Source organism: Rhinolophus hipposideros (assembly GCF_964194185.1).
Source record: "Rhinolophus hipposideros genome assembly, chromosome: 9".
NCBI classification, from domain to species: Eukaryota; Metazoa; Chordata; class Mammalia; order Chiroptera; family Rhinolophidae; genus Rhinolophus; species Rhinolophus hipposideros.
In genome coordinates this window covers 39,893,618-39,916,903 of record NC_138055.1, presented here as the reverse complement: position 1 = coordinate 39,916,903, position 23,286 = coordinate 39,893,618, and the positions used below count along the sequence as shown (strand labels likewise).

Here is a 23,286-nt window from a genome sequence, read left to right as displayed (position 1 = left end):
CATTTTGAATTAATTTTGGTACATGGTGACAGATAGCAGTCCAGTTTCATTCTTTTGCACGTAGCTATCCAATTCTGCCATGTGCTTGTTCACTTTAATGCCATAGTCTTTTACTTCTTTGGGATTTCTGCTTCTTTGGGAATACGTCAGACTCAATTGTCCACTCTTGTCTCCTGGGTTTCTTTTTCATAATAACTTTTTAAATATTATTATTTAGATAACACCTTGTTAAAAACTTTTAATGTACATTTGCAAATTCAATAATTCTTTTCAAAAGATACACATTTGAATTCAATGTTGATTTTATTTATGTAGCATTTGCATTGAATATGCTTAAATTCATTATTCAATTATGATGAAGATATCAATTATTATCATATGATTATTGTCCTCCTTAAAAGATACTACTTGGAAATGTATATGAAAAATATTTACTCTGTACAGAAAAGATTCTCAAGACATATCTGACCCAGGCATCTGGACTCTTTTCCTCCCAGAGGGATTTATATTCACTTTTAAGGATCTAGTGGGGTGGTTATTGCACATTCAATAGGCAAGAGACCTGTCTTCCATTTCAGGCACCAGCTCCCCATATCACTTTGAATAGATAGATCATTTACTCTCTCTGGGCCTCATATGTAAAATAAAGTAACCCCCCTAGATTATTTTTAAGATCATTTTTCATCTATGAAATTCTATAGTTACATAAAACAGAAAGTAAGAATTTTTGGCATGGAAGAGGGCTACTTTGAATCTCAGAAATGAAATTTACATGGAACATCTTTTTATTTAAGGGCTTAAGATATCTTGTTTACTTCTATTAATGCCTCTTTTTATGAGTGACATCAATTCTATTACTGAGGTAGAAGACATTTATTTTTGCTTCCAAATGTTTTCAGAATTATTTTTGATATATGATGTAAATAACGATATATGATCTATGATGTAAAGATCTTTTACGGTAGATAATTTCATTGACTTTTCATGGAAGTAATAACTTTGCAACTAGAATAGCACCGCTGAGTGTTCTGAATTGGAAATCACACTCTAATAAATTAAGCACATGTGATTTTTTTCCTTCTCCATTTAGTACCCCCCCCCACCCTAAATAGCTAGATGATCTGAAGTTTCATATATTCACAAGAAAATCAACTCCTAAATTGACAAAGGAGTACAAGACTGGTTAGCTAATTTTCTATTTACATGTAGGATTAATTACTCCAACAAGGTACTTTCAAGGTTACTCTTATGGCTAACTGCATAATTAACAAAGAGTATCACTGACTTAATAACAAAAGTTTATGTTATTAGATGCTTCTAAATCTACTTGGCCATTTCACATTCTCAGTGACGTAACAAGGAGGCCGAGGGGGTGTGTGTGGGAGCAGCTGCCTCAACAGGAGCATTTTATCACTGACGTTGCTTATAATTGCTGACTTCTAGTTGGTTTTATTTATTTTTAAAAATCTCTATAGCCAATGGACCCCTTATTGCTTACAATCATGCAGATGTTCCAACTGACCCTTCTTTGGTACAACACAGTGCATTCTAGTTAACTCTTACACATCTACAGTTTATAATTATTTTAACTCTTTATTTATTTTTTGTCTTTTTTCCCCATTACACTCTAAGCTCCATGACACACTTTGTCAGTCCCCCACGCCCCCCGTGGCAGATGCTAGTAGTTATGTAGTTATGTCCCTATAGGCACTTACCCATTTTGCCCCAGTAACAGGGATTGAAGTTACCAGATGTACAGTGGTAGATTAACGTCGATTTAGGTCTAGAAAGAGAAATAAAATTTAGATAAATACAACAAAGTGGAGAACGAATGAAAGAAAGATAAGGAAAAATAATATTTAGACAAGGTTGTTTCAATAATTCCCAGCAGAAAGGCAAATGAAGCAACACTTCCATCTTTTGTTCCTTCTTTGGGTTAATAAGCAAAATGGAAGAAGTCTAGGAACAGTGTGCGTGTATGAAAGAGATCTCAGATAGATCAATATATTTGTGGAACAAATAGAAGTACCATGACAATGAGAAAGCAGATCATGTTTCTAACTTATGGACATGTTTATTGGGCAAAAAAAATAGTCTATGTTTTCTCCTAAGTCCAGTTAAGCCCTGCTGGTTTGGAAAACATCTAAATGTCTTACTTCAAATAAGAAAAAAATAATTCTGTTTATCATTTATTAACAGAGCCAAATATAAAATATACAAACAACCTATTTTTTTTTTTTTTGAACAAGGAAGTACTCCCACACATGGTGATCTTAACTTTGGCATTTATCAGGAATTGAGCGGTTCAATGAAATATAAAATATGCTCTCATTTCATCCACTTTTATCTCCTTTGCCTTAAAAAAAGAAGCTGTATTTTAGATTACTGACTAGAAAGAGAAGCTTTTTGGTTATCAACAATTTTATGGTTAAATGATTAAAAGAGTTTGTACTTTATGATCAAAGAAGTATTAAGCTATTTATTGAGTTATTTATAAAACAACTCAATATATATGTGATGGCATATTTGGAATTATGTAAAATAATGAAACATATCTTCTCATATTTGTGGTCTTCTATGATAAAAACGCATATATTTTGAAAATAAGCCTAAAATACTCCCCCTCTCCCCATCATCAAATCTTTTGAAAGCCAATTTAAGCATACCTGTTAACAGCGGTGTACCATCCTACAGCCAAGGTGAGATTGGCGACTGTATCAACCGGAATTAAATCTGCCACAGCTTTTGGAGTACCTCTTATGGCCCGGAGAAACCCTTTCCCAGCCTTCACAGGAGGGAGAACATAAAATACTGAACCAGGTCTTCAGTGACAGCTGGGGCTAATACTAATGCTTTCAGTAATAGCTGCAAACATTGATTCATTGCTTGCTAGGCTATTGTGCTAAGCTGACTTCTCTCAGCCTATTCAAGCTCCCAGCCAAGTTCACCTAAATGCCAACATTTCCATGAACAGCTAGTGGTCCTTAGGTTCCTTTAAGACGTGAAATTTCTCCAATTTGTAAGAAGCTAATATATTTAGTTAATTAACAAACACCAAGAATACTTTTTCACATCTTAAAAATTCATTCATAAGACACTTTAAGAACTAAGATTTTCCAAATTTCCTATTAATACTTTTTTTTAAATTTAAGTTTACCATTTCTTAAATGATATTATTTTCTGCTAGTGCTTACTAACTTACCAGCAACAGCAGACACTAAAACTTTAAGAAATATTTATTTTAAAAAATTAATAAAATTCTACTATTTAACAACTTTGTTATTACTTGGGAAAAGACCACCATTATTTACTTTTCGTTCGGTATCTTAGTTCACCTCACAGATCATTGATGTTACGTAGATGCAAGAATTGGGAGTTATGCACATTAATAAATAAGTCATGCCAACAGATAAATGTCAGTTAATAAATAAAAAGTTGTTTAATGATTTTATGAAGTAATTGATTATTTATACCCTGCATACTTCCAACACTGATTGGTAGCATTTAGCACTTTTGTATGTTCCTGATTTCTGTTTTCTTGTAACTGACTCCCTTTCCTTTGGACATAAGAAAATTGTATACAATTTTGGAAAATTTTAGAAAATTTAAATAAGTGTGCAGCTTTGTAAACAATGTGATGAAACACACTCTAGTGTCAATGTTAAAATAGTTATGTTCTAAATTACCAAATGCTCGCCCTCAGCTAAGCCTTATAGAAGCAAGAGCTGAAGGCCGGTAGAGAACAAAAAGAAGCTGCTAAAAAAAAGGAAGAAATCAGAAAGGAGTTCATTTTTACTATCTTTGACAAGTAGTCATAATTCACTGTCTTATATTTGTATTTTAGTTCATGTCGGACCTAGCACTGAGAAGAGCAGAGGCAGAGTGTGAAGCACAAGAATTCTAATAAGAGTTCAGCTCAGTTAGAAAATTGAATTCCTTTTCTTTGTCCTAAAGAGTAGAGCTGTGGTCTGGCTCTAAAATGCTTTAGTGTGACCTGTGAAGCACCACAGCTCAGACCGGATAGGTCTTGACTGCAGGGGCCTCTTACCTAGAGGATACCTAGAGGAATCATTGATGTTTCTCCTCCTCTGTGAGAGGTTTATTGTTGAAAAGCGTTTCCTATATCAACTTTTATATTTGAAAAATTTGTTCCAATTGGTAGTTCTCTTTCATATATACAGAGGCTGCCAAAAAAATGTATACACATTTTAAGAGATATCATCTTAAAATGGTACCCCTGGTATATGTTAATAACTAGCTATTTATGTATTTTATATATGTATATATATACACATATATATATACATATATATATATATAAAGTCTCTATACATACACACACACATAATGTCTTGTGTGTGTTTTAGAATCAATTTAGTATGATTTTTATTGCATCCCCAACTCGCAGCAAGAAGTAGGAAACACCCCCATCTTGTGGTAACTATAGGGAAGTGCAGACGTGTTCCTCCATGCTCAAAGACTTTCCAAAAATAAAACTCCTAAATAGTAATTGATATCACAGTACATCTTTTTTTCTGATAATAAAATCCACAAATAAAAGTAATTTCATCCTGCCTCTATTTTCCAATCAGCAAAATTAAGAAAAGTTGCTTCAATTGTAGTTAGTAAACTAACATTTATGGTTTTGGATCAATGAAGCTAAGACAACACTAAGCATTTTGTTAACTATCCCTCCACTACATTTCAAGGAGTTATTTCCACATTATCATACATACCGCAATAATGAGCCCACTAGGTCCATTTAGGTTATCAACCCAACCCTAAAAAAAAAAAAAAGAAGAGAAAGAGGAGATCTATATTGATTACATGGCAGAAAATTGTAATACCTTACAACTGGAACATCTGCAGTCTAATATTAATAAATTTCAAACAAGGGCACTGAGACCCCAATCAATACAACTGTCTAATGCAGCATTTCAGATCACAAACAAAGGTCAATGGCAAAGCACTGGATATTTTCTGCACTTTATTTGTGCAAAAATTAAAATTCTGCCAGCAGGAGTCATGGATGGTTTTGGGTTGTTTTAATGACATCTTAGGGGCTAAATTAGACCTTGTATTAATATCACAATCTGCTTACCAATTCATCAACCATTATTTTTCTCCACCTGGGGCCTGATTTTGTCTACCCAGGGGAACATTTAAAACACGATTTCCGGGAATTACCCAGTTCTTGAGAATTTTAGGAGTCATAGCACCGATACTCTCTCTCTCTATATTTGTATTAGCTTGCTTAGATGTGTTAGAGGAAAGATTATGTTTAGGAGCCGTTACAGGAAAATGTCTTTCGAGTTTTTCTCCTACACCCTAAGCAAGTCAGCTGACTTTATTATGTCTGTTTTTTTTTTTTTTTAATCTGTAAAAGTGAACATGTGAGTGTAAAATGGGAGAGGAGGGAGAAGATGAAAGGATTGTATGTTGAAACTTTTACTAGGGACCAGGTACTGTACTATGCACTCCTCATACATTGTCTCATTTGATCAATTCTCCAAAGTGGGTAGTAATAACCCAGTTTTACAGATGCGAAAAGTCAAAAGGCTGCACTTTCAGTAAGTGGGGGAGCTTGAATTTATTTGGTCCTAAAACTTCACAGAATTGCTTCGAAGAAGACGGTGTGATTCCAAGGACTTTGAAAAGGATAAAGGAGTATATAGAGACAAAAATTATTATGTATTCCTAAACTGAGAATCTTCTGTGAACTTTATGATTCCTGTTTACCCTGGCAGTTGCCATCAAGAACATTTTGGTATATTTAAACTATAGTGGGAAAGGCAAGACATTAAACTATCTCCATGTACGTTTTAAGACTACAGTTAATGAGAAGCTAGCTTAAGATCTCCACCCAACTCTAGAACAGCTGGTGTAAATCCCAGAAGAGCCTCATGATGGATAAATCCTGAAGCAAACATGGAACTTGCCCTAATATAATAATGGGTTCGTGTTTGATTTCCTGCACTCAGCTATACATCCTGAGAAGAGAGAGACAGCGAGTGAGAAAAGACATCAGAGAGTAGTGGGCTAGAAGGACACACTTGGAAGCAAAGAATTCATGTGAATGTGCTTACCGGGAAAGGCTCCTGCCAGGTTGCTCCAACAATGGAGGGCCTTACGATGGCAATGTTTAGGTTCCTGCTCTCCTGCTGCACCACCATCTCTCCCAAGGCCTTGGTGTAGGTGTAAGTGTTGGGCCGATCCCCGATCAGCTTGGGTGTGATCTCATCAATAATAGCATCGTCTAACCACCTGAAAGTAGTCAACGTAAAAAAGAATTCTAGCAGCGTATGTTAGAAATAGACCAAAGAGAAACTGTGAGATACAGACAATCAAACAAAACTTCCACTTTTTCTAGCTTGAGTTCTGGAATTCAGAGTAGTGACTGGATGCTAAAGATGAGTGTGTACCTGTCCAAATCACACATGTTGGATGAGCTCTTCACTCCACTGTTAGCCTTACTCCTACCAGTAGAATCCTGCTTCTTCCCATCCAGATAAATGTAACAGCTTTGCCGTCTACTACTTTATTACATATAGTCTCTAATTATTTTAAATTACTTGCTCTCTAAAAGGTCATAAGTACACATTTATTGAACACATTCGCGAGCGCAGGAGCACGTTAGGTGCTGTGTGCATGTAGTTTAGAGTCTCTCATCCAAGGTGCTTCTGTGGCACTGCCACTCATTCCATGTTGTCCAGTTAAAACCTGATGCACCGATCTTGCAAATTTCAGCTTTTAATTTGAAAACTCCATCAACAAACAAAAGAACTACATCTGACAGCTTGCAATCTGCGTTAGCAAATCACATATGAAATGTATTTTGAAGGTCTGTTTTGAGTCTATGCTAATGACTTGGTAATTATTTCTAGTGAAGTCTGAAGTGCTCCCATAACTATTAATAGTGTGTCAAGCGGCGTCATTATAATACTCTGAAGCGGTTTTAATAGAATTATTATTGAATACCTCTGCTTACAAGGACATATGTATTATTAACAACTGACTGACCATCTTTTCTTTAAAGATGCCAGAACCATTTTGGAAATCCCAAAGTCTATCTGTACTTCTTGAAGAGAGCAATAAATATAATTATGGTCAATTAAATATTTAGTGTTTCTCTTATCTGGCAGATCTAATTGGTTAAAGTTTTGATATAATATAGTTTGAAAAAAATTAGGCTACCTATATGGCTTAGAGTGATTTTATAATCAATAGAGTTGATATCTGTATTCCTTTCTTATAAGGCAGAGCTCAGTCATACTATTCTGATGGTAGAAAAATCTTAGTTGTGACCACTTTGCTCCCATGACAAATTGTTAAGCATTTAAGATGTGCTCATGCCACGACTTACTCAGCAGCACAATTTAATAACTCTCCATTTTTATAACTCTCATTTGATTTTAACGTGCAACCTGAGCACTGTCTATAATTTGATTTTTCTCTTTGCTGCCACTAGTGCTGCGTGTTTCCTAGATAGCCAAATGCCTTTTGGTTTAAATTGAATAGGGAAAGATTGAGAAGTTCCTAGAATTGAAAACAATCCCAAGCACTTAGAAAAATACAAGCTACTCCGAGTACTGGTATATGGCCACTTGAGATTTGGGAGCGAGAGTGGGATGTTGCAGGTTCCTCTCTGTCTTTAGAATAACATTACCTTTACCTCATCTTATTTGGTCAACAGTAGATTAATTAACGTAAGACCATTTTCTTTCACTTGCAAAAACATACAGGTTACAACAACCTGGTCAGAAGAAATACAGCCTAATTTCAATAAGGCTGTAGAGAAAACAAATCTAAGTGAACATCAGACCCTAGGAATGCACTAGGATTATATGTCACGTGGTTGGTACCAGTTGCTGTCGCTGACTCATTGGTGAGCACAGAAAGGGTGATACTTAGAGGCTTTATCAAGTTGGGTGAGTTAGCTTCTTAAAAATATTGGTTTCATAGGTTTCTAAGAACACATAGGCAAAAGAAGAAGTTGTAATATTCTGTAGACGGTTTGCCGCCACTCTTCAGAGCTCCACTTGTATTCTAGTGTATTGGCTTCTCGTTGCCTCCATTTTTACTTGTGCAAAATGGCAATAATGACATCTTTGTAATTATTATAATTATATAAACATCTAAATGTTCAGGTTACCACAAGGACACACAGGAATATTCACAACTGCACTTAAAATTATTTGATAAAACAAAATAAACCAGTAAACCTAAGGCACACTAAAACAACCAGGGCACATATATGTACACAGGTAATAGGTGGTTTTAAAATATCTTTTCTAATACAGCCAAAGAGACCATCGCCTGTGTCGTGCAGCCACTTCCTGAGTTCTCAAAGATGAGTCTGACAAGCATACACACCCATTCGTTATAGTGATGCCCTTTTTAGGATCTATTATCAGTTCATGCTCTTCTTTACCAAACTGATTTGCTGCTGGGGTTTGTTCTCTGTTTTTAGAACAGTAAATAAGTTAGCGTGAAAAAAGATGCCATATAAACCAAAGTACATTTCTCAAATTAACCCAATGGCCTTGGGTGTACTCAAGATGTTTGGACCCATAGGTCCCAAATTCTAAACGTCTTCTTAAACTGATTCAAAAGAAGCAAACAGTTATTAAAGGATTATTTATAGTGATTAAAGTTATTAAAGTGTGTGTATGCATGCGTTTGGGGGGGTTGTGGGGGCACGCACACCTACAATTTCCTCTAAATATTACTCTCATTTTGGTTTTAAACTTATTGAGTCACCCTCCTAATATCATTAATAATTTCATAATTTATGTGTTTCTCAAATGAAATAACGAGGAATTTTCCTCCTAATTTTCTTATTCAGCAAGCAGGGCAAGTCTACTGGTGTATCAGGAAAAGCTTTCTGGAGAGTAAGTAATGCCTCACGGTAACATCAGCGCTCTCCTTCTCTCACTGGATCACGTCCGTCCCTTGATTATTGCAATTATCATGCCATGTGTACTTGCTCATGTGTCTGTTTCTCCACTTTACAATGAGTCCAGGAGGGCAGTGATTATTGTTTTTGTTGTTTTTTGTTTTTTGTTTTTATCTCTGTGTCCAATCACTTTTCCTCTAGCAGGAACCAGCTATTTTTATGTTATTCAGTAACTGGGTGCTTTCCCATATGACAGTTTTCATTGGCCAATTTATATTCTGTATAGGGTTTTGAGAAGCTGAACTGGACAATGGTAGGAAGGAATGGGTGAAGTCAGAAAGGGGTAAGGCTGCAGGGAGACTGTGTGAAAGGAAGAAAGGATGAAGCAAAATTGGAAGTTCAAGTATCCCGTGGCTGTGGTGAAACATGTTGAGAAGCTGAAAGGGTGTATGTTGACCCACTTCAATTTGGCAGGGTTGGCTTCCGAGTAAACTTAACTGGCTTCAGAGTAAATTTAAACTTTTATTAGGGAGAAGAAATGTGTACCTGAGCCTAAATGCTTGTGGTGAACTGACCTCTGTATTTTCCTCCAGACTTTTATTGAGCACTTATTCTGGCCTCCAATGGCCTGACAACATGAAAGTTATTCAGTTTGTTTAAGAAACAATCTATCCCTACTCTGATTTGTATTTAAAGCCTGGTAATATTAAAAGTACATAGAATTTTAAATTGTTTGTCAACTACTTAGATGCCACCTTGAGACTATACAATCTTGAAAGTAAAAGCACAAATGCTAAAATTAGCTTTTTTCTTTCCCCTAGAACGGGTAAATTTTCTTAGTGCTAACAATGTCATCTTCATCACCCAGAAAACTACTTTCCCACATTCGACCTCCTTTCATATTTCCCAAAGGGCCATTGTTATTAGGATGCCATTGTCAGCTGCAGGCAGCTTTCCTCTTGCCTGCATCTCATTCTCTACCAGCAGCTCTCTGGCCACAGCAGATTGCTCTTAGTGTTTGATCAAGAAAAACTACGTAGAGTGCCAGGTGGGTACTAGACTTATCAGGCGGATCACTACATAAATTACATCAATGCCTAACCACTATGCTGTACACCTGAAACTAATATAAAATAATATTGTCAACTATAATTTAAAAAATATATCTAGTCATGGGATATAAAGTACAGCATAGGGAATATAGTCAATGGTACTGTAGCAGCTATAGACGGTGTCAGAGGGGTAGGAGACTTGAGGGTATTATCACTTTGTGAGGGGTGTAAATGTCTAATCATTACGTTGTTTTGTACACCTGAAACTAATAAAGAAATGAAATCAAGTCAAATGATGAGCGAGAAAAAAAGAAACACCTTTTCACATGGCAGATTAGCTGTGTCTCCTGGTGACTTGGTAACTTCAAAAGTGTGAATTTTAGTAGGTACAAATCTATCAGGAACTTTTTATTCCATTAAAGCATCTAGAAATTGAAAGACAACAGAAGGTGAGGGGAATGGGGAAAAGAGGCTGCACTGATTATTGGAATACAAATGCACCCCACTTCAAATGAAAACTGCTAAATGAAAAAGCACTTTAAAACACTATTTTCCAAGTTTGCCAGCTCATAAATAAGATGTCTGAGGCCTCTCTGGATTTTCATTCCTGGATGGGTCTAAGGTACATCTTAGAACTACTAATTCAGTCTTTAGGTTGATAGCCTGATAATCTGTATGTTTAACAAGCCCTAGTGATTCAAATGGGGGAATTACTAATTTAGAAGACCTCCGCTTCACAAATATAAGTTATTAAGACTTGAATAAATTGGGAGTAGCTCTCAAGAAGGCATTGCTCTCCTTGGAGGAAAAGTCTCAGTAGAACTGAACTTTAAAAGAATTAAATCCCTGGTATTGGAAAAGCATATTGTGACAATATGCATATTCTAGTCTGGTAGCTGATTAGATATGTACAAGGCCCACATGCAAAGCAGTGGCTATGTCCTGTTGCTTTTTTCCTCCCAAAACACAGGTGTTTTTATCCATTTCTACTCCCTACTCTAGTCGTCTATACCACTCCATCTCAGGTAGTGGGTCTTCTATCTCTGGTTACTCCCCATGTTAATCTACATCCCCCCTCCATAGTAATGTTCCTAAAACTCACTTTTATCAAAGTTTTTCCTTTATTGAAACAAAATAAAGCAAACACCTGACTAAAGCACCCCCTGCTTCCCCTGCCAACTCCCTTACACACGGCCCTCCTTCAGTGGATGCGTACTGCCTGCAGACTTAAATACAACCCTCTGTATGGTGTTCACAATCGCCACAGTATGGCTCCAGCCCATCTTCCCAGCTTGATCTCTAATAACTTCCCTCTGCACAGCATATGTGCTGCCAAAGTGGACTTCACAGCTTTTTCCCAAACATGCCCCAGGTGTTCTTGCTTCACCAGCTCTGAGTAGCATGTGCACCTATTTCACCTATCCACGGTGCCTGCTCTTCCACGTAGATCTCCCACGCCTGTCTTTATGCCAAATTAATCTATGAGAGCCTGTCGCTGTAGTCTTCCTACTCCCTCCAATTCCATCTAACTTAATACATCCCATTTCCTCCACCCCACCACATGTATTATTCTACCCTGCTCCACTCATGTTAGATTGTGACCTCCATGAGAGCACAATCTATATCTTAAAGAAACATCTTTTAATCTCTGGCACTGTCAAGTATGTGATATATTGGAAAAAGCATGAGCACGCGGCCAGACCATGTGGCCATGGAGAAAATTGTGTTTCTGTGACTTACTAGCTGAGAGACTTCCAAAGAGTTCCATAGCCTCTCCAAGCTTTTGTTCCTTTAAGATTATAGTACAGCCGTGATAATATCAGCCCTACAATACTATGTGAAGGAATTAAATGTCTGAATGTGTCTTTGCTCACAGTAGTTGCTCAATAGTGATGCATGGTCATCTTTCCCTTCTTAGTTCATATTTACTAGATCGAATATGTTAAAGCAGCAACTATGTACGGATCCACTTTTCTAGTTCCTGACTCTTGTTATTTCAGATTTTTATACACGTGCATAACCCCTTTCCTTCTACACTGCCTCCCCTAAGAGAAGTTACCTTGGCCTGAAAAATATGGAAATCACCAGCCCTGAAATCCTGTCTTTCCTGGTCAGTTAGATGCATTTAAAAAAATAAATACACTTAAACTGTTATTCTGAAAATGCGGAATTTCACTGGCAATCCCTGATCCATTTATGCACATGAGTTTCTAAAGGTAAATATCACCTACTATGTACAAGCTAGAAATTTAAAGGCAGAGATGAGTAAGTATTCTGACACAATTACATGGAAAAATGTCTGTGATAGTTGGGATGGGGAGCAGAAGACAACTGCAGGTATACGAGCTAGGAAAATTAGTTGCTTAACACCGATTAATGACCATTCTTGTCATACCAATTAAAAGCATTAACTCCTAATTTAGGTTATTATTAAAATGTGTTTATGCTACAGTTTTTATACTAACACAATCAAATTTTATTGCTTGGGTTCCGGACCATCGTAATTCTGGAAGTTTTTAAATATGGGCTGAAGGAAAGTGAACTGAGGCCTGGCAGTCTTGGGCTGTGGGATGGACAGAAAATGAGGTGGGCTGAAAGGATGGGGCAGGGATGGTGGGTGTCTGGTTTAAGTTCACAGTCGCTTTCCATTTCTTAACAACACTTGGGCCTCTGAAATTGGGAAAGTTCCTGGCAAAAAGTGCAAATTCTCTTTCATTTCCCAGAACTGGAATTCAAATTAAACTTGTTTTCTGGAAAAAGAAAAGTTCATTTTACTTTTTCATGGGTGATTTTCTTCTTTTATTTTCTTCTTCTTTATTTTTAAGGTATATTTACTTTCAGGTATAGTTTTTACTTCAAGTATATTTACTAAGATAAAATTGTAAGCTATTTAAAGTGAACAATGTGACGATTTGGTATATGTTAATCCATCCAGTTAATGAACATATCTACATGGGTGATTTTCATGAGATCACAAAGCCCAGAGTACAGCTTTGAGATCATCTTGTTGTCTAATTTCTGGTTCCTTTTAAAAAATGAGGGCCACTGGAATGCCAAGAACAAGGATAGCTACTAGAACATATGGGGTTTTGTTAATAAAAATTTCCAAGGAAATAGAAGCCTAAAAATCTTGGAAAATAATTTTATTTTAATCTTAGGCCAACTACAACAGAGAAGTCAGACAATAAATATATTCTTAAAACAAAGCAACTAAACCTGGATTTAGGTGAATTAATGTTTATTCAGAAGAACTTTAATGTGATTTGTGATTCTAGAGCTTCAGAAAATCTCATCTAATAGAGGAGTTGTTGAAACATTTTTGAACAATGGTGTTGTTGGTAATAGGTGGCTGGATGCTATTCAAAGCGTTATTCAAAACCAAACACATAGGTTTTATTTGAAGTTCAAGAAGAAAAAATGGGCAATCAAACAGGAATGATATATCAGCATCAGCTATTTTATGCGTTAAGATTTAATATCCCATAATATCAGCTTGCTATGGAAGTCTGTCATCTATCCTTCCTTTTGTCAAAACAAACAACATTCCCGCCCCTGCCCAGCCAGAACAGTATGAACAATGAACATCTAGTGCTATCAATAACTTTTCATTCAATCAGCAAATATTTGAGTCCCTACTGTGTGCTGGCACTAGAGAGCAAGAAGGAGCAAGACACATTCCCTTCCTTTGAGAAGCTCATTGTCCGATGGAGACTAGAGATAAGCAAACCAGATTTCAGAATGAGCACCGGGTACTATGGCCCACCTGCGCCTGAGGGATTCCAGGGGAGAGCGTTGCTGTCTGAAGCAGAGGTGGAAGTTGTCCTTAGGAACACAACCATGATAATCAAAGGCAGACGATAGGAGAGAGAGGAGTAATCACCTCAGTGTGACAGCAGCCCCAATGTAAGGGGAGGGCTGAGAGAGATGAGGTCTCTCCGTGTAAAATTCTAAATTAATTCTGAATTTACAGGTGGTCCTGAATGTAAAGTTCTGAATTAATAAATGGCGGTGATGACGTCTCCCTGCTTTAAAAAAAAAGCAGTTAAGTTCCTTAATTGCATTCAAAATGTATTCTGTTGAGACAAAGGATAATGTCATCCCTCCTTCTGTTTGGCTGTACTATTCTCCTTGGAGAGCAATAAATGACAGACACAAATTTTGTACAAGTGTCAATGACAGTTAGGTCATAAACCGTGTAGCAATTACTTGCCTTTATATAAGGGGGAGTATGGAAAGCGCTAAATACCTAAAGATAAATCAACTCCTCCTCTGGAAGGAGTGTCCATTCTTCTTTGAAATCTCAGGGGATGGAGGGTCTGGACAGTTTGGGATGGAGGAAGTGGTATGGAGTACCTCAGAAACCTCTCACTACCTCTTTTTTCTGGTGAATTCTCAGAGACACCTGTGCTCCCTCAAATCGTGCTGTGATCTGTCAAGTGTCAGAGGGGTCAGTAGTGGAGTGAGTGTCAGGAATCTCAGCGGCAGGGTCTGGAATCCAAGGAAGTCTGCCCCTTTCCTGGGTATATCAACACAAAAACACCATGTTTACAGAGAGATAATACTTTTCAGGGGCAGCTAACTGACAAACAAATCAATTCTATCCTGAAAGTGCTCCGAGGCTTTAGGTATTGACTTTCCTGCTCTGACTTTGGGCATCAGAGTCTTTTTCTTTTCTCCATCTATCCTGACAAACTCTGGACTCTGAAAGTCTCCTTTTACCAGCTAAGCAAATCATGTTTTATTAGCAATTTTAAGTATAACCTCCAGGTCCTTTAGATGACTTTCATTCTTCTTTGTCCTGGATATTTTTTAATGCCAGGTAAAAATATCTATTCTCAAAGCTGTATGAGATAAAAATGTCTGCCCTGAAGGGAGTGAACTCTTGATGTAGCGAAAGTTTCATTTTGAAGAGTATATCTTAAATGGAAATACAGATTATATGACATTCAAATCTAACAAATTCACTGTGAAGTAGTCTCCTTCCGCTGTTGTAATACTTTTAATGCATAGTTTATTAAAAACAAGTAAACAAGGTACATTTGGTAAATGGAACAGAAGAACAAAGAAGCAGAAAACAGAAAAATATATATTCTGAGACTTGGGCCATGTCCTAAGATGAAAGTGGTTCCTGTCAGTTGGCGAGAAGAGACAAAAGGCTAGACGCTTTTTTCCTGCACAATAGGACAGGAAGGAGAGTGTATCTCAGCCAAACATGTCTTCTTCTTCTCTATTAGTTCTTCTTCACTAACCTTTTGATTAACTGCTATTAAACACTCCCTAGCACTGTAATAATTGCTTTATATAACTCAATTTATCATCACAACTATAAGATGGGCACTACTATTAGTCTCGTTTTACAAGGGAAGGAACTGAAACTCAGAGAAGCCAAGGAACATGCTCAAGGTCACAAAGCAAGTAAACTGCAGAGCCTAAGTAAACTTGAACCCTTGTCAGTCTGACTCCAAAAGCTTTCTTCTGAAAGTTTTACACTACATGTTGTACTTCCTTTAGTGATAATGCTGAGTTCATTCAGTGGGAAACCACTTCTAGGTAAAATATCCCCACGGACCTCATGCAGTCCTGGACGTTTCTGTGGGATTTTTCTATCCCTGTCCTCTCCTGTACTCAAGCATTGTGTACCCCACTTGGGGATGAAGGGAACTGCAGGGACAGGGTAGCTAAAGGGAGCACCATTCGAAGCCCTTTGTTTCAAGGGTGTTCCACTTTGTTACCTCATTAGTGAATGAATACACAGAATCAAAGAGAACAGCAATGTGCTCATTCCTTCACCCCCTTATTTAACCCAACTTACTCCATGGAGTCGATGATTTTTTTGGGCTCCACAGGGCATGGATAGATGACTTCATCGATGTGCTTCAGGTTACAATTTGAAAAGGCAGTAGAAATATGTATGAAGGCTTCCAGTTTTGGCATCTGACTGGCCATGAGCAAGAGCTGCTGGGTGGCAGTGACGTTCAGTTGCACGGCATGTCTAGAGAAAATTGAGAAGGAAATGCAGGTAGCTTGTACCATGCTTCATGGTGAAAAGTTAGGAGCACTGCTTTTAAAGTCAGGGCCAAGAAAGATTTCTACAATCACTACTGCTACTTAACATTGCTCTGAAGTTCCAGTCTTGTAATTAGAAAGAAAAATAAAATTAACAGATATAAATATTGTAAAGGCAGGCACAAAAATCAGTATCAGATTATATAATTGTATATCTGGAAAACAAACGGAAGCAGCTGAAAAATCTGGGGTGGACGATAAGATAATTCAGTAAGACATCCACTTATAAAAGTTATGTAAGTCGTTAGCTTTCCTGTACAGAAACAACAGTTAGGGAACACAATGAAAGAAAGGTACACATTCAAAACTGAGCATTTAAAAAATATATCAAATTAATAATAAATGAATAGGCTCTATATTAAAAATTGATAAAACTTCATTAAGTATAACAGAAAAAAATGAATAAATAAAAAGACATAGATTGTTCTTGTATAGGAAGAACTAATGTTTTAAATATGTTAAGTTTTCTAGAGGAATATACATATCTAATCAAATGTCCAACACTTTTAAAAACTTGGCAAAATTATTCTAAGTTTAAGAAAGAAGTATAAGCAGGGGAGAATAGTCAAGAAAATTCTATAAAAAAAGAATGATATGTGTATCCCTGCCTAATAAAATAAAAATTACAGTAATGAAAATCCTATGATACTGAAAGAGTTAATGGATGAGTTAATAGTTAATGGATGAAAATAAAGAGTTCAAAAATGGGAATTTAATATATTACAAGAATTTCCTTTCAAATAAAGCATGAAAATAAGTAATTTAATACATGTTTAAGAAATAACCATCTGTTTGAAATAAAAGTTACTCTACATTTATACCTACATCACTCTTTTTATAGAACTTTCCTGACTATTCTTCTTTATAGCTAAATAAATTTTAAATGGGTCAAAGATTTAAATATAAAAATGAACAATAAAAATACTAGAAGAAGTTATGAATAACTGCATAAATAATAAAAACAGAGTTGAGGACAAATGACAAACTGTTAAAATATTTGGAGCCTTATAAAAAAACAAAAAAATTACTAAATCTTTCAAGAGATCTTAACATTTATAATAAAAAAGTATTTCAAGAGAAAAAAGTCAAAGACCATGAATAGGTATTTCACAAAAGAATAAAATGCCAATCAATACGTAAACATCTTCAACCTTGCTAATTATCAAAATAATAAAATCAAAACATGCAATGCCATTTCCATGATCATACTGACAATGTTAAACAGAGTTAAAGAATTATAATACAGTATTGTTGTGGGTGTCAGAAATGAGATTCATGTGCACAGAGACAGTGTACATTGATAGCACCTTTTTGGAAAGCTATTTAGCATTATATGACAAAATGTAAACTGGTCATAACTTGGGCACATGTGATACATCTAAGTTACACTTCTGGGAGTTTACCCAATGGAAAACACCCAAAGGTATTTGAAAAAAATATATGCACAGAGATGTTCATTTCAGTGTTGTTTATAAGAGTGAAAAATTAGAAAAATCCCCCAAATGCTCATCGATACAGAACTGCTTGAGTATATTATATACATGCACAATGGAATGTCATGCAGTCATTACAAATTATTATAAAACAGCCTGACAATGGAAGATATCAAAAATATAATTGAGTAGGTTATAAAATATCATTCTTAATAGGAAGCCTTTTTTTTTGTTTTGTTTTGTTTGTTTTTTAAATTGGAGGCACATTTATTATGGATGCATAAAGGAAAGTTGGAATGTATGTTCTCCACAGTATTAAATAGTATTTCTGGATGGTGAGATTTTAGAGAAGTTTTACTCATTTGTATTTTTTTTTCATTGACAGTATATCTTTAAAAAAAAAGAATACAGAAACCATTAAGAAACTTGCACACACACGTATACCTACAAGCCACGAGAGGGAAATGGGACTGTACCTCAGAGGGTCATCAAAGCGTACAGTGGCGGCACAGTGGAAGACAATGTTTGTACAGGAGAGGAGCTCCTGCATGTCCTCCTTGCTGATGGCTAAGTCATTCTGATTGAGATCCGCATAAATAGCTCTGATCTTCTCATGCACGTTTGGACAAACGTCTTTGACTTTTTCAAACAGCTAAAACATAAATATAAATCAATATACAAAGATCACTGTCACCATCACATTGTTTGTCTTCTCACTGACTTATTTTATTATACATCTCAAAAGCAAGTTGTAGCGGAAGTGTCACTCAAAGAAGGCATCTATCTACTCAAGAGCCATTTGCTTTATTTCATACAGTTCAAAGTCATATTAGTATAATCCCTGCTCCTCTTAATTTGATAAACATTTGAAAAAGTCAGTTCCAATAACCAGTAAAAAGTGTGTTCTGAACTTTTCCTGCACAGGGAAAGAGTGATAATAAGTTAAGCATATTCTGCCCTATCCAGTTTTTCCCTACAAGGTGGCTTCATGTTTACTTACAGGTGGTGATTGTTTCCATTTTGTGCTGAGAAATACTGTTTTCACTGTAAAATTACTATCCTTTATAAATTACCAGCAAAATTACCAGCCTTTACAAAGGATATCACATCAGCACAAATTTGTAACAATTTGTTTAACTGGCCCAGATTAACACAATGACCTAGCAGTACACATGTAGTTAGAAACAAATCAAGTAAATTTGTAATGGGTACAGCAAATACAAATTTTATATAATCTCATTCTAATGTAAATGGCAGTTATTGTCTAGTAAGAGAATTACATGTAGCTCATATACTTTTTATGGAATTTTAATTGACTTTTTTAATACCCTAATTTATAATGGGTAAAGGAAAGAGCACTGGCAGCTTTAGCTTTTATTACAATTATTCAGTTGGATCAGAGTCTCTACTTTCGATTCCACATAGAAGTTCTTAGATTAAATTCGTATTTTCCATTTTCTCAGGAAATACAGTTTTAATAAAATGATCGTGGTTCCAACCTATTTTGATAAAATGGAATTTTGATAAAATGGAAGTTTACTCTAATATTGGTATGGTATACTAACGGTGAGGAAAAGAAGAGTAAGTTTAAATGTTTAGAAAAGTTAAGATCAGAGAGAATCCATCTGGGGTTTCAATCATAATATAGTAGCAGAGTCAGTTCTCTTCTCCCTTTTAACCCAAAAGAATGTTTTCATCTATTCCTTGATCCTTACGCAGTAGCGGGCTTCTACTCTCCGTTAGAGACCTACCTACCCCAGGATTTTTATTGGGTAATAAGAAGTTATCTTAGGTAATCAGAGAAATCATGTCTCGTTTTTATCAAGCAAGACCATGTTCAGAGGCCATCCTGGGAACTGGATGAAGGTAGCTAGGGAAAGGAATTAAATTCACATATTTTCCTGGCAAGGTAATATATTCTGTCTCTGAGCTACCACTTTTCTGCACTGTAGGGCCAGCCTTTTCCGTGGGGTGTTAACTACAATTCTAAAAATAATTTGGAAGTTAGGTCAATCCTCAATGCTTTTTTGACATCCGGGATTGATGAGGTTGTGAAAGTGTCTGAGGGACGGTTTCAACAAAGGTCATTCTAGCTCTTCCAGAAACATAAAAACAGCTCTTCTAATCTTGATGGATCATGGCATGCTCAATATGTGCTCTCACAGTCAAATGTTTTCTTCTTGTAGTTCATGTTACTTGCACAACAAACATATGTTGGATATTTTTTGATAAATTTATCTAAAATTTGTGCAATTTTGCCCCTTTTAAATAACTAAAGTTGTAGAAGACCCTTAAAAGAATCTGCATAGTAGATTTTACTTAAAAAAAAACACACAACAACATTATTTAAGGTTCTGCGGAGACGGACTTTGGCCTGTGATGACTTTTGGCTACTTGAGAGCTAGAAGTAGATGATTTCAGAGTCCTCCCTTCTAGCAATGGGGTTCTTCACATATGATGTACGCTGCCATATATGACTTTTCTTTTTCCTCTGCATTTTTTTGTGATTTTAAAAGACAGAACATACTGTTCTGCTATATTGTACTTTCAGGCAACCAGCGCAATATTGAACAGCACCAAGATACCAATTTTTCCAGTAATACTATTTTAGGAGATAATTACTAATTCAGGAAATAATGTCAATCGATAGTCTATCTATTGATTTATGATTTCAAATAAGAGGGTATATTTGATGAAACATAGTGCAATTTAAAATAATCCAATTGAATTTTCTGATCAAGATAGTAGTTGATTATGGTCAGTCAAAACTAGTCAATGAATTGGCTGCATCAGTTCAAACCACAGTGTTAAATATGGGTCTCATTTTATATTTAACCATGCCTAGTCATATGACTTGCCTTGTCTGCATCTCACCATACTGCTACAATAGTTGATAAAATAACACTCTTTAAATATTGCTGCATCCTAAATAGAGTGCTAGAGGTTACAGCCAACTGCTATCTAATAGATCAGTGCTTTTCAAGGTGTTATACACCAAATGAACTGCATTGGAAACACTAGTATGCATATTAAAAACGTATATTCCTGGACCCCATGAAAGAAATTGAAGAGGACACAAATAAATGAAAAGAAATTCCATGCTCATGGATTGGAAGAATAAATATTGTTAAAATGTCCGTACTACCTAATGCAATCTACAGATCCAATCCAATCCCTATCAAAATTACAATCGTAGTTTTCAAAGAACTAGAACAAATAGTCCTAAAATTTGTATGAAATCACAAAACAACCCTGAATATCCAAAGCAATCTTGAGAAAGAACAAAGCTGGAGGCATCATGCCCCTGATTTTAAACTATATTACAGAACTATAGTAGTTAAACAGTATGGTATTGGCATAAAATCAGACACATCAATCAATGGAACAGAATTGAGAGCCTAGAAATAAATCCATGCATATATGGTCGATTAATGTACAACTAAGGAGCCAGGAATATACAATGGAGAAAGGACAGTCTCTTCAGTAAATTGTGCTGGGAAAACTGGACAGCCATATGCAAAAGAATGAAACTGGAACACTATCTGACATCATACGCAAAAATTAAGTCAAAATGGATTAAAGACTTGAATGTAAGATCTGAAACCATAAAACTGCTAGAAGGAAACATAGTTTGTAAACTCTTTGACAGAGGTCTTGGCAGTGATTTTTTAATCTGACACCAAAAGCAAAAGCAACAAAGTGTGACTACATCATACTAAAAAGCTTCTGCATGCTAGCAAAGGAAACTATCAACAAAATGAAAAAGCAACCTACTGAATAGGAAAAAATGTTTGCAAATCATGTCTTTGAAAAGGGGCTAATATACAAAGTATATAAAGAACTCATACAACTCAATAGTAATAAATAAAATAATAATAATAATAATAATAATGCAATAATAATAAATCTGATTAAAAATTGGGTAGGAGATCTGAATAGACATTTTCGAAAGATGACGTACATATTAATGGCCAATGGGCACATGAAAAGATACTCAACATCACTAATCATGCGCGCGCACGCATGCACACACACACACACACACACACACACACACACACACTACATTTCTGGGCTCCACCCCATACTCACAAAATAAGAAATTAGTGGGGCATAATCAGGAGTTTGCATTTCACATTAAGTTCCATAGTTGATTTTAACTGATACCAAGAGGAGAACCTCTGTAGTTGGAGTGTTAACACAGACAATTGCTAATGATCAAATCTGTATGATTCATTTCCCTTTATAACTGCCAGGGAGGTACAGGATATCAGTGGTTTTCCAAATGCAGACATCAGAATAATCTGTGGACTGGTTAAAAATAATTTTCTAGTTCCACCCTCAGAGATCTTGACTTGGTAGGGTTGGTATGTAACCCAGGAAGTTGTATTTCTTAATAAAATCCACGGATTGGTCTAATAGTTCAGTTACCATACTTGGAGAAACACTGACTCTGCAAATGTATGTCCATTTTGAAAGCCAGGCCTTAAATTTCCCCCTCTGGTTTGTAAAGTTTGATTCTTGTTTATCTCTTTATGTGTGACGGCACTCAGTTCATTGAAAAGACTCAAATTGTGCTTATTACGTTGAAAGTAATTACTGTAAGAACAGTAATAGAATAATGAATGGGAGTTTGATTCCTGAAATTGTTTGGTTACCAGCTCTTTTGTATTATTAGGATGAAAGACAGCCGAAAACTGCTACTAAAGGAAGACACAGAGGGTTCCCTTGGGTCTTGTGTATTAATTGCCAGTGGGAATTGGAATGTCACAGAGCAGGCCCTCGTCCTTTGTCATAGTGACAAGACCTAAGGACAAATGAAATGATGCAAATGTAGCCTCAATACACACCAGCTCTCTGGAAAGTTTCTTTTGCTAATGTGAGACATTAATTATAAGGAAGAAAAAATAGATGGAATAAAAATGAGTGAAGAAAACATAGAATTTCAAAAATGCCATTGAAGGCCCACCCATAAAGAACATAGCAAAATGATTTTGGATTCTGAGTTTATCTTATGCCTTCTCGTATATGTTTTATTTCATGGCATAACACTGAGAAGATAAAGAGTTGAATAACTACTCGCCATTTATGAAAACTCATGCTGAGGCGCTGTTGCTTTTCCATTTTATGAAACAGTTTTCTTGACAGCAGCAGGACACATTTCTGTGGTCACTGAAAGATAACAGCTGGGAGATGACCTAAGCATTCCCAACGCATAACAAAACTATACATCTTCCTTGGGAAGTTTGGGAGTGTTGCCCTGATTTGGCATTACACAGGCAAGTATTTCTCTCTCTTAATTTGTTTTTCAACATGAGTGACTATTGTGTTTACGGCAATAGTTACTTATAGCTCAGAGGCAAGAAATTTTCTTGCTTAGGATCTTGCAAATCCCAAGTAGAAAATTCAGCAGAATGAGAAAACCAGAAGTAGAAATTTTTTTTTTGGATTCAATAAACTCCTTGGGTATGACTTCTGTAGACAGACACTAAGACTGCGTTTTTATTAGCAAGAATTGGGCAAGGGCTGGGGGTGTGACATTTACATTGTGTTTTTGAAACAATGTAGAGTCCTGAACTTGGACTACAATCAGCTTGCTATGCATATGACCTCACTTTGGAGGTATCCACAAGAGGTTCGGTCACTATTTCCTGGGAATCATTGAAATTATGTAATTGTATCTGTTACAATCATGAGAGCCTTTGATCCTCATGCAGTTCACTGAGTTTTCCTCTTCAAATATAATTCTGTTATTTAGTCCCAATAGCACACCAAAATTTGCTTAATATTTTTATTGAGGTTAAAAACAAACAAACAAACAAAAACAGTAATGTCCCTT

At 36.0% G+C, this 23,286-nt stretch overlaps 1 protein-coding gene across 2 annotated transcripts in view; it reads right to left on the bottom strand.

Moving 5' to 3' along the window:
- FAR2 (fatty acyl-CoA reductase 2) overlaps positions 1-23,286 on the bottom strand; it is a 124,340-nt gene that overhangs the window by 11,527 nt on the left and 89,527 nt on the right. For both annotated transcript variants that reach the window (XM_081058786.1, XM_081058787.1), the window contains exons 3-8: positions 17,924-18,099; positions 15,761-15,940; positions 6,087-6,264; positions 4,737-4,781; positions 2,667-2,785; positions 1,716-1,783 (exon numbers count right to left, since the gene is read on the bottom strand). In XM_081058786.1, the coding sequence (XP_080914912.1) occupies positions 1,716-1,783; positions 2,667-2,785; positions 4,737-4,781; positions 6,087-6,264; positions 15,761-15,940; positions 17,924-18,099 (766 nt within the window). The remainder of the gene's footprint in view (positions 1-1,715; positions 1,784-2,666; positions 2,786-4,736; positions 4,782-6,086; positions 6,265-15,760; positions 15,941-17,923; positions 18,100-23,286) is intronic.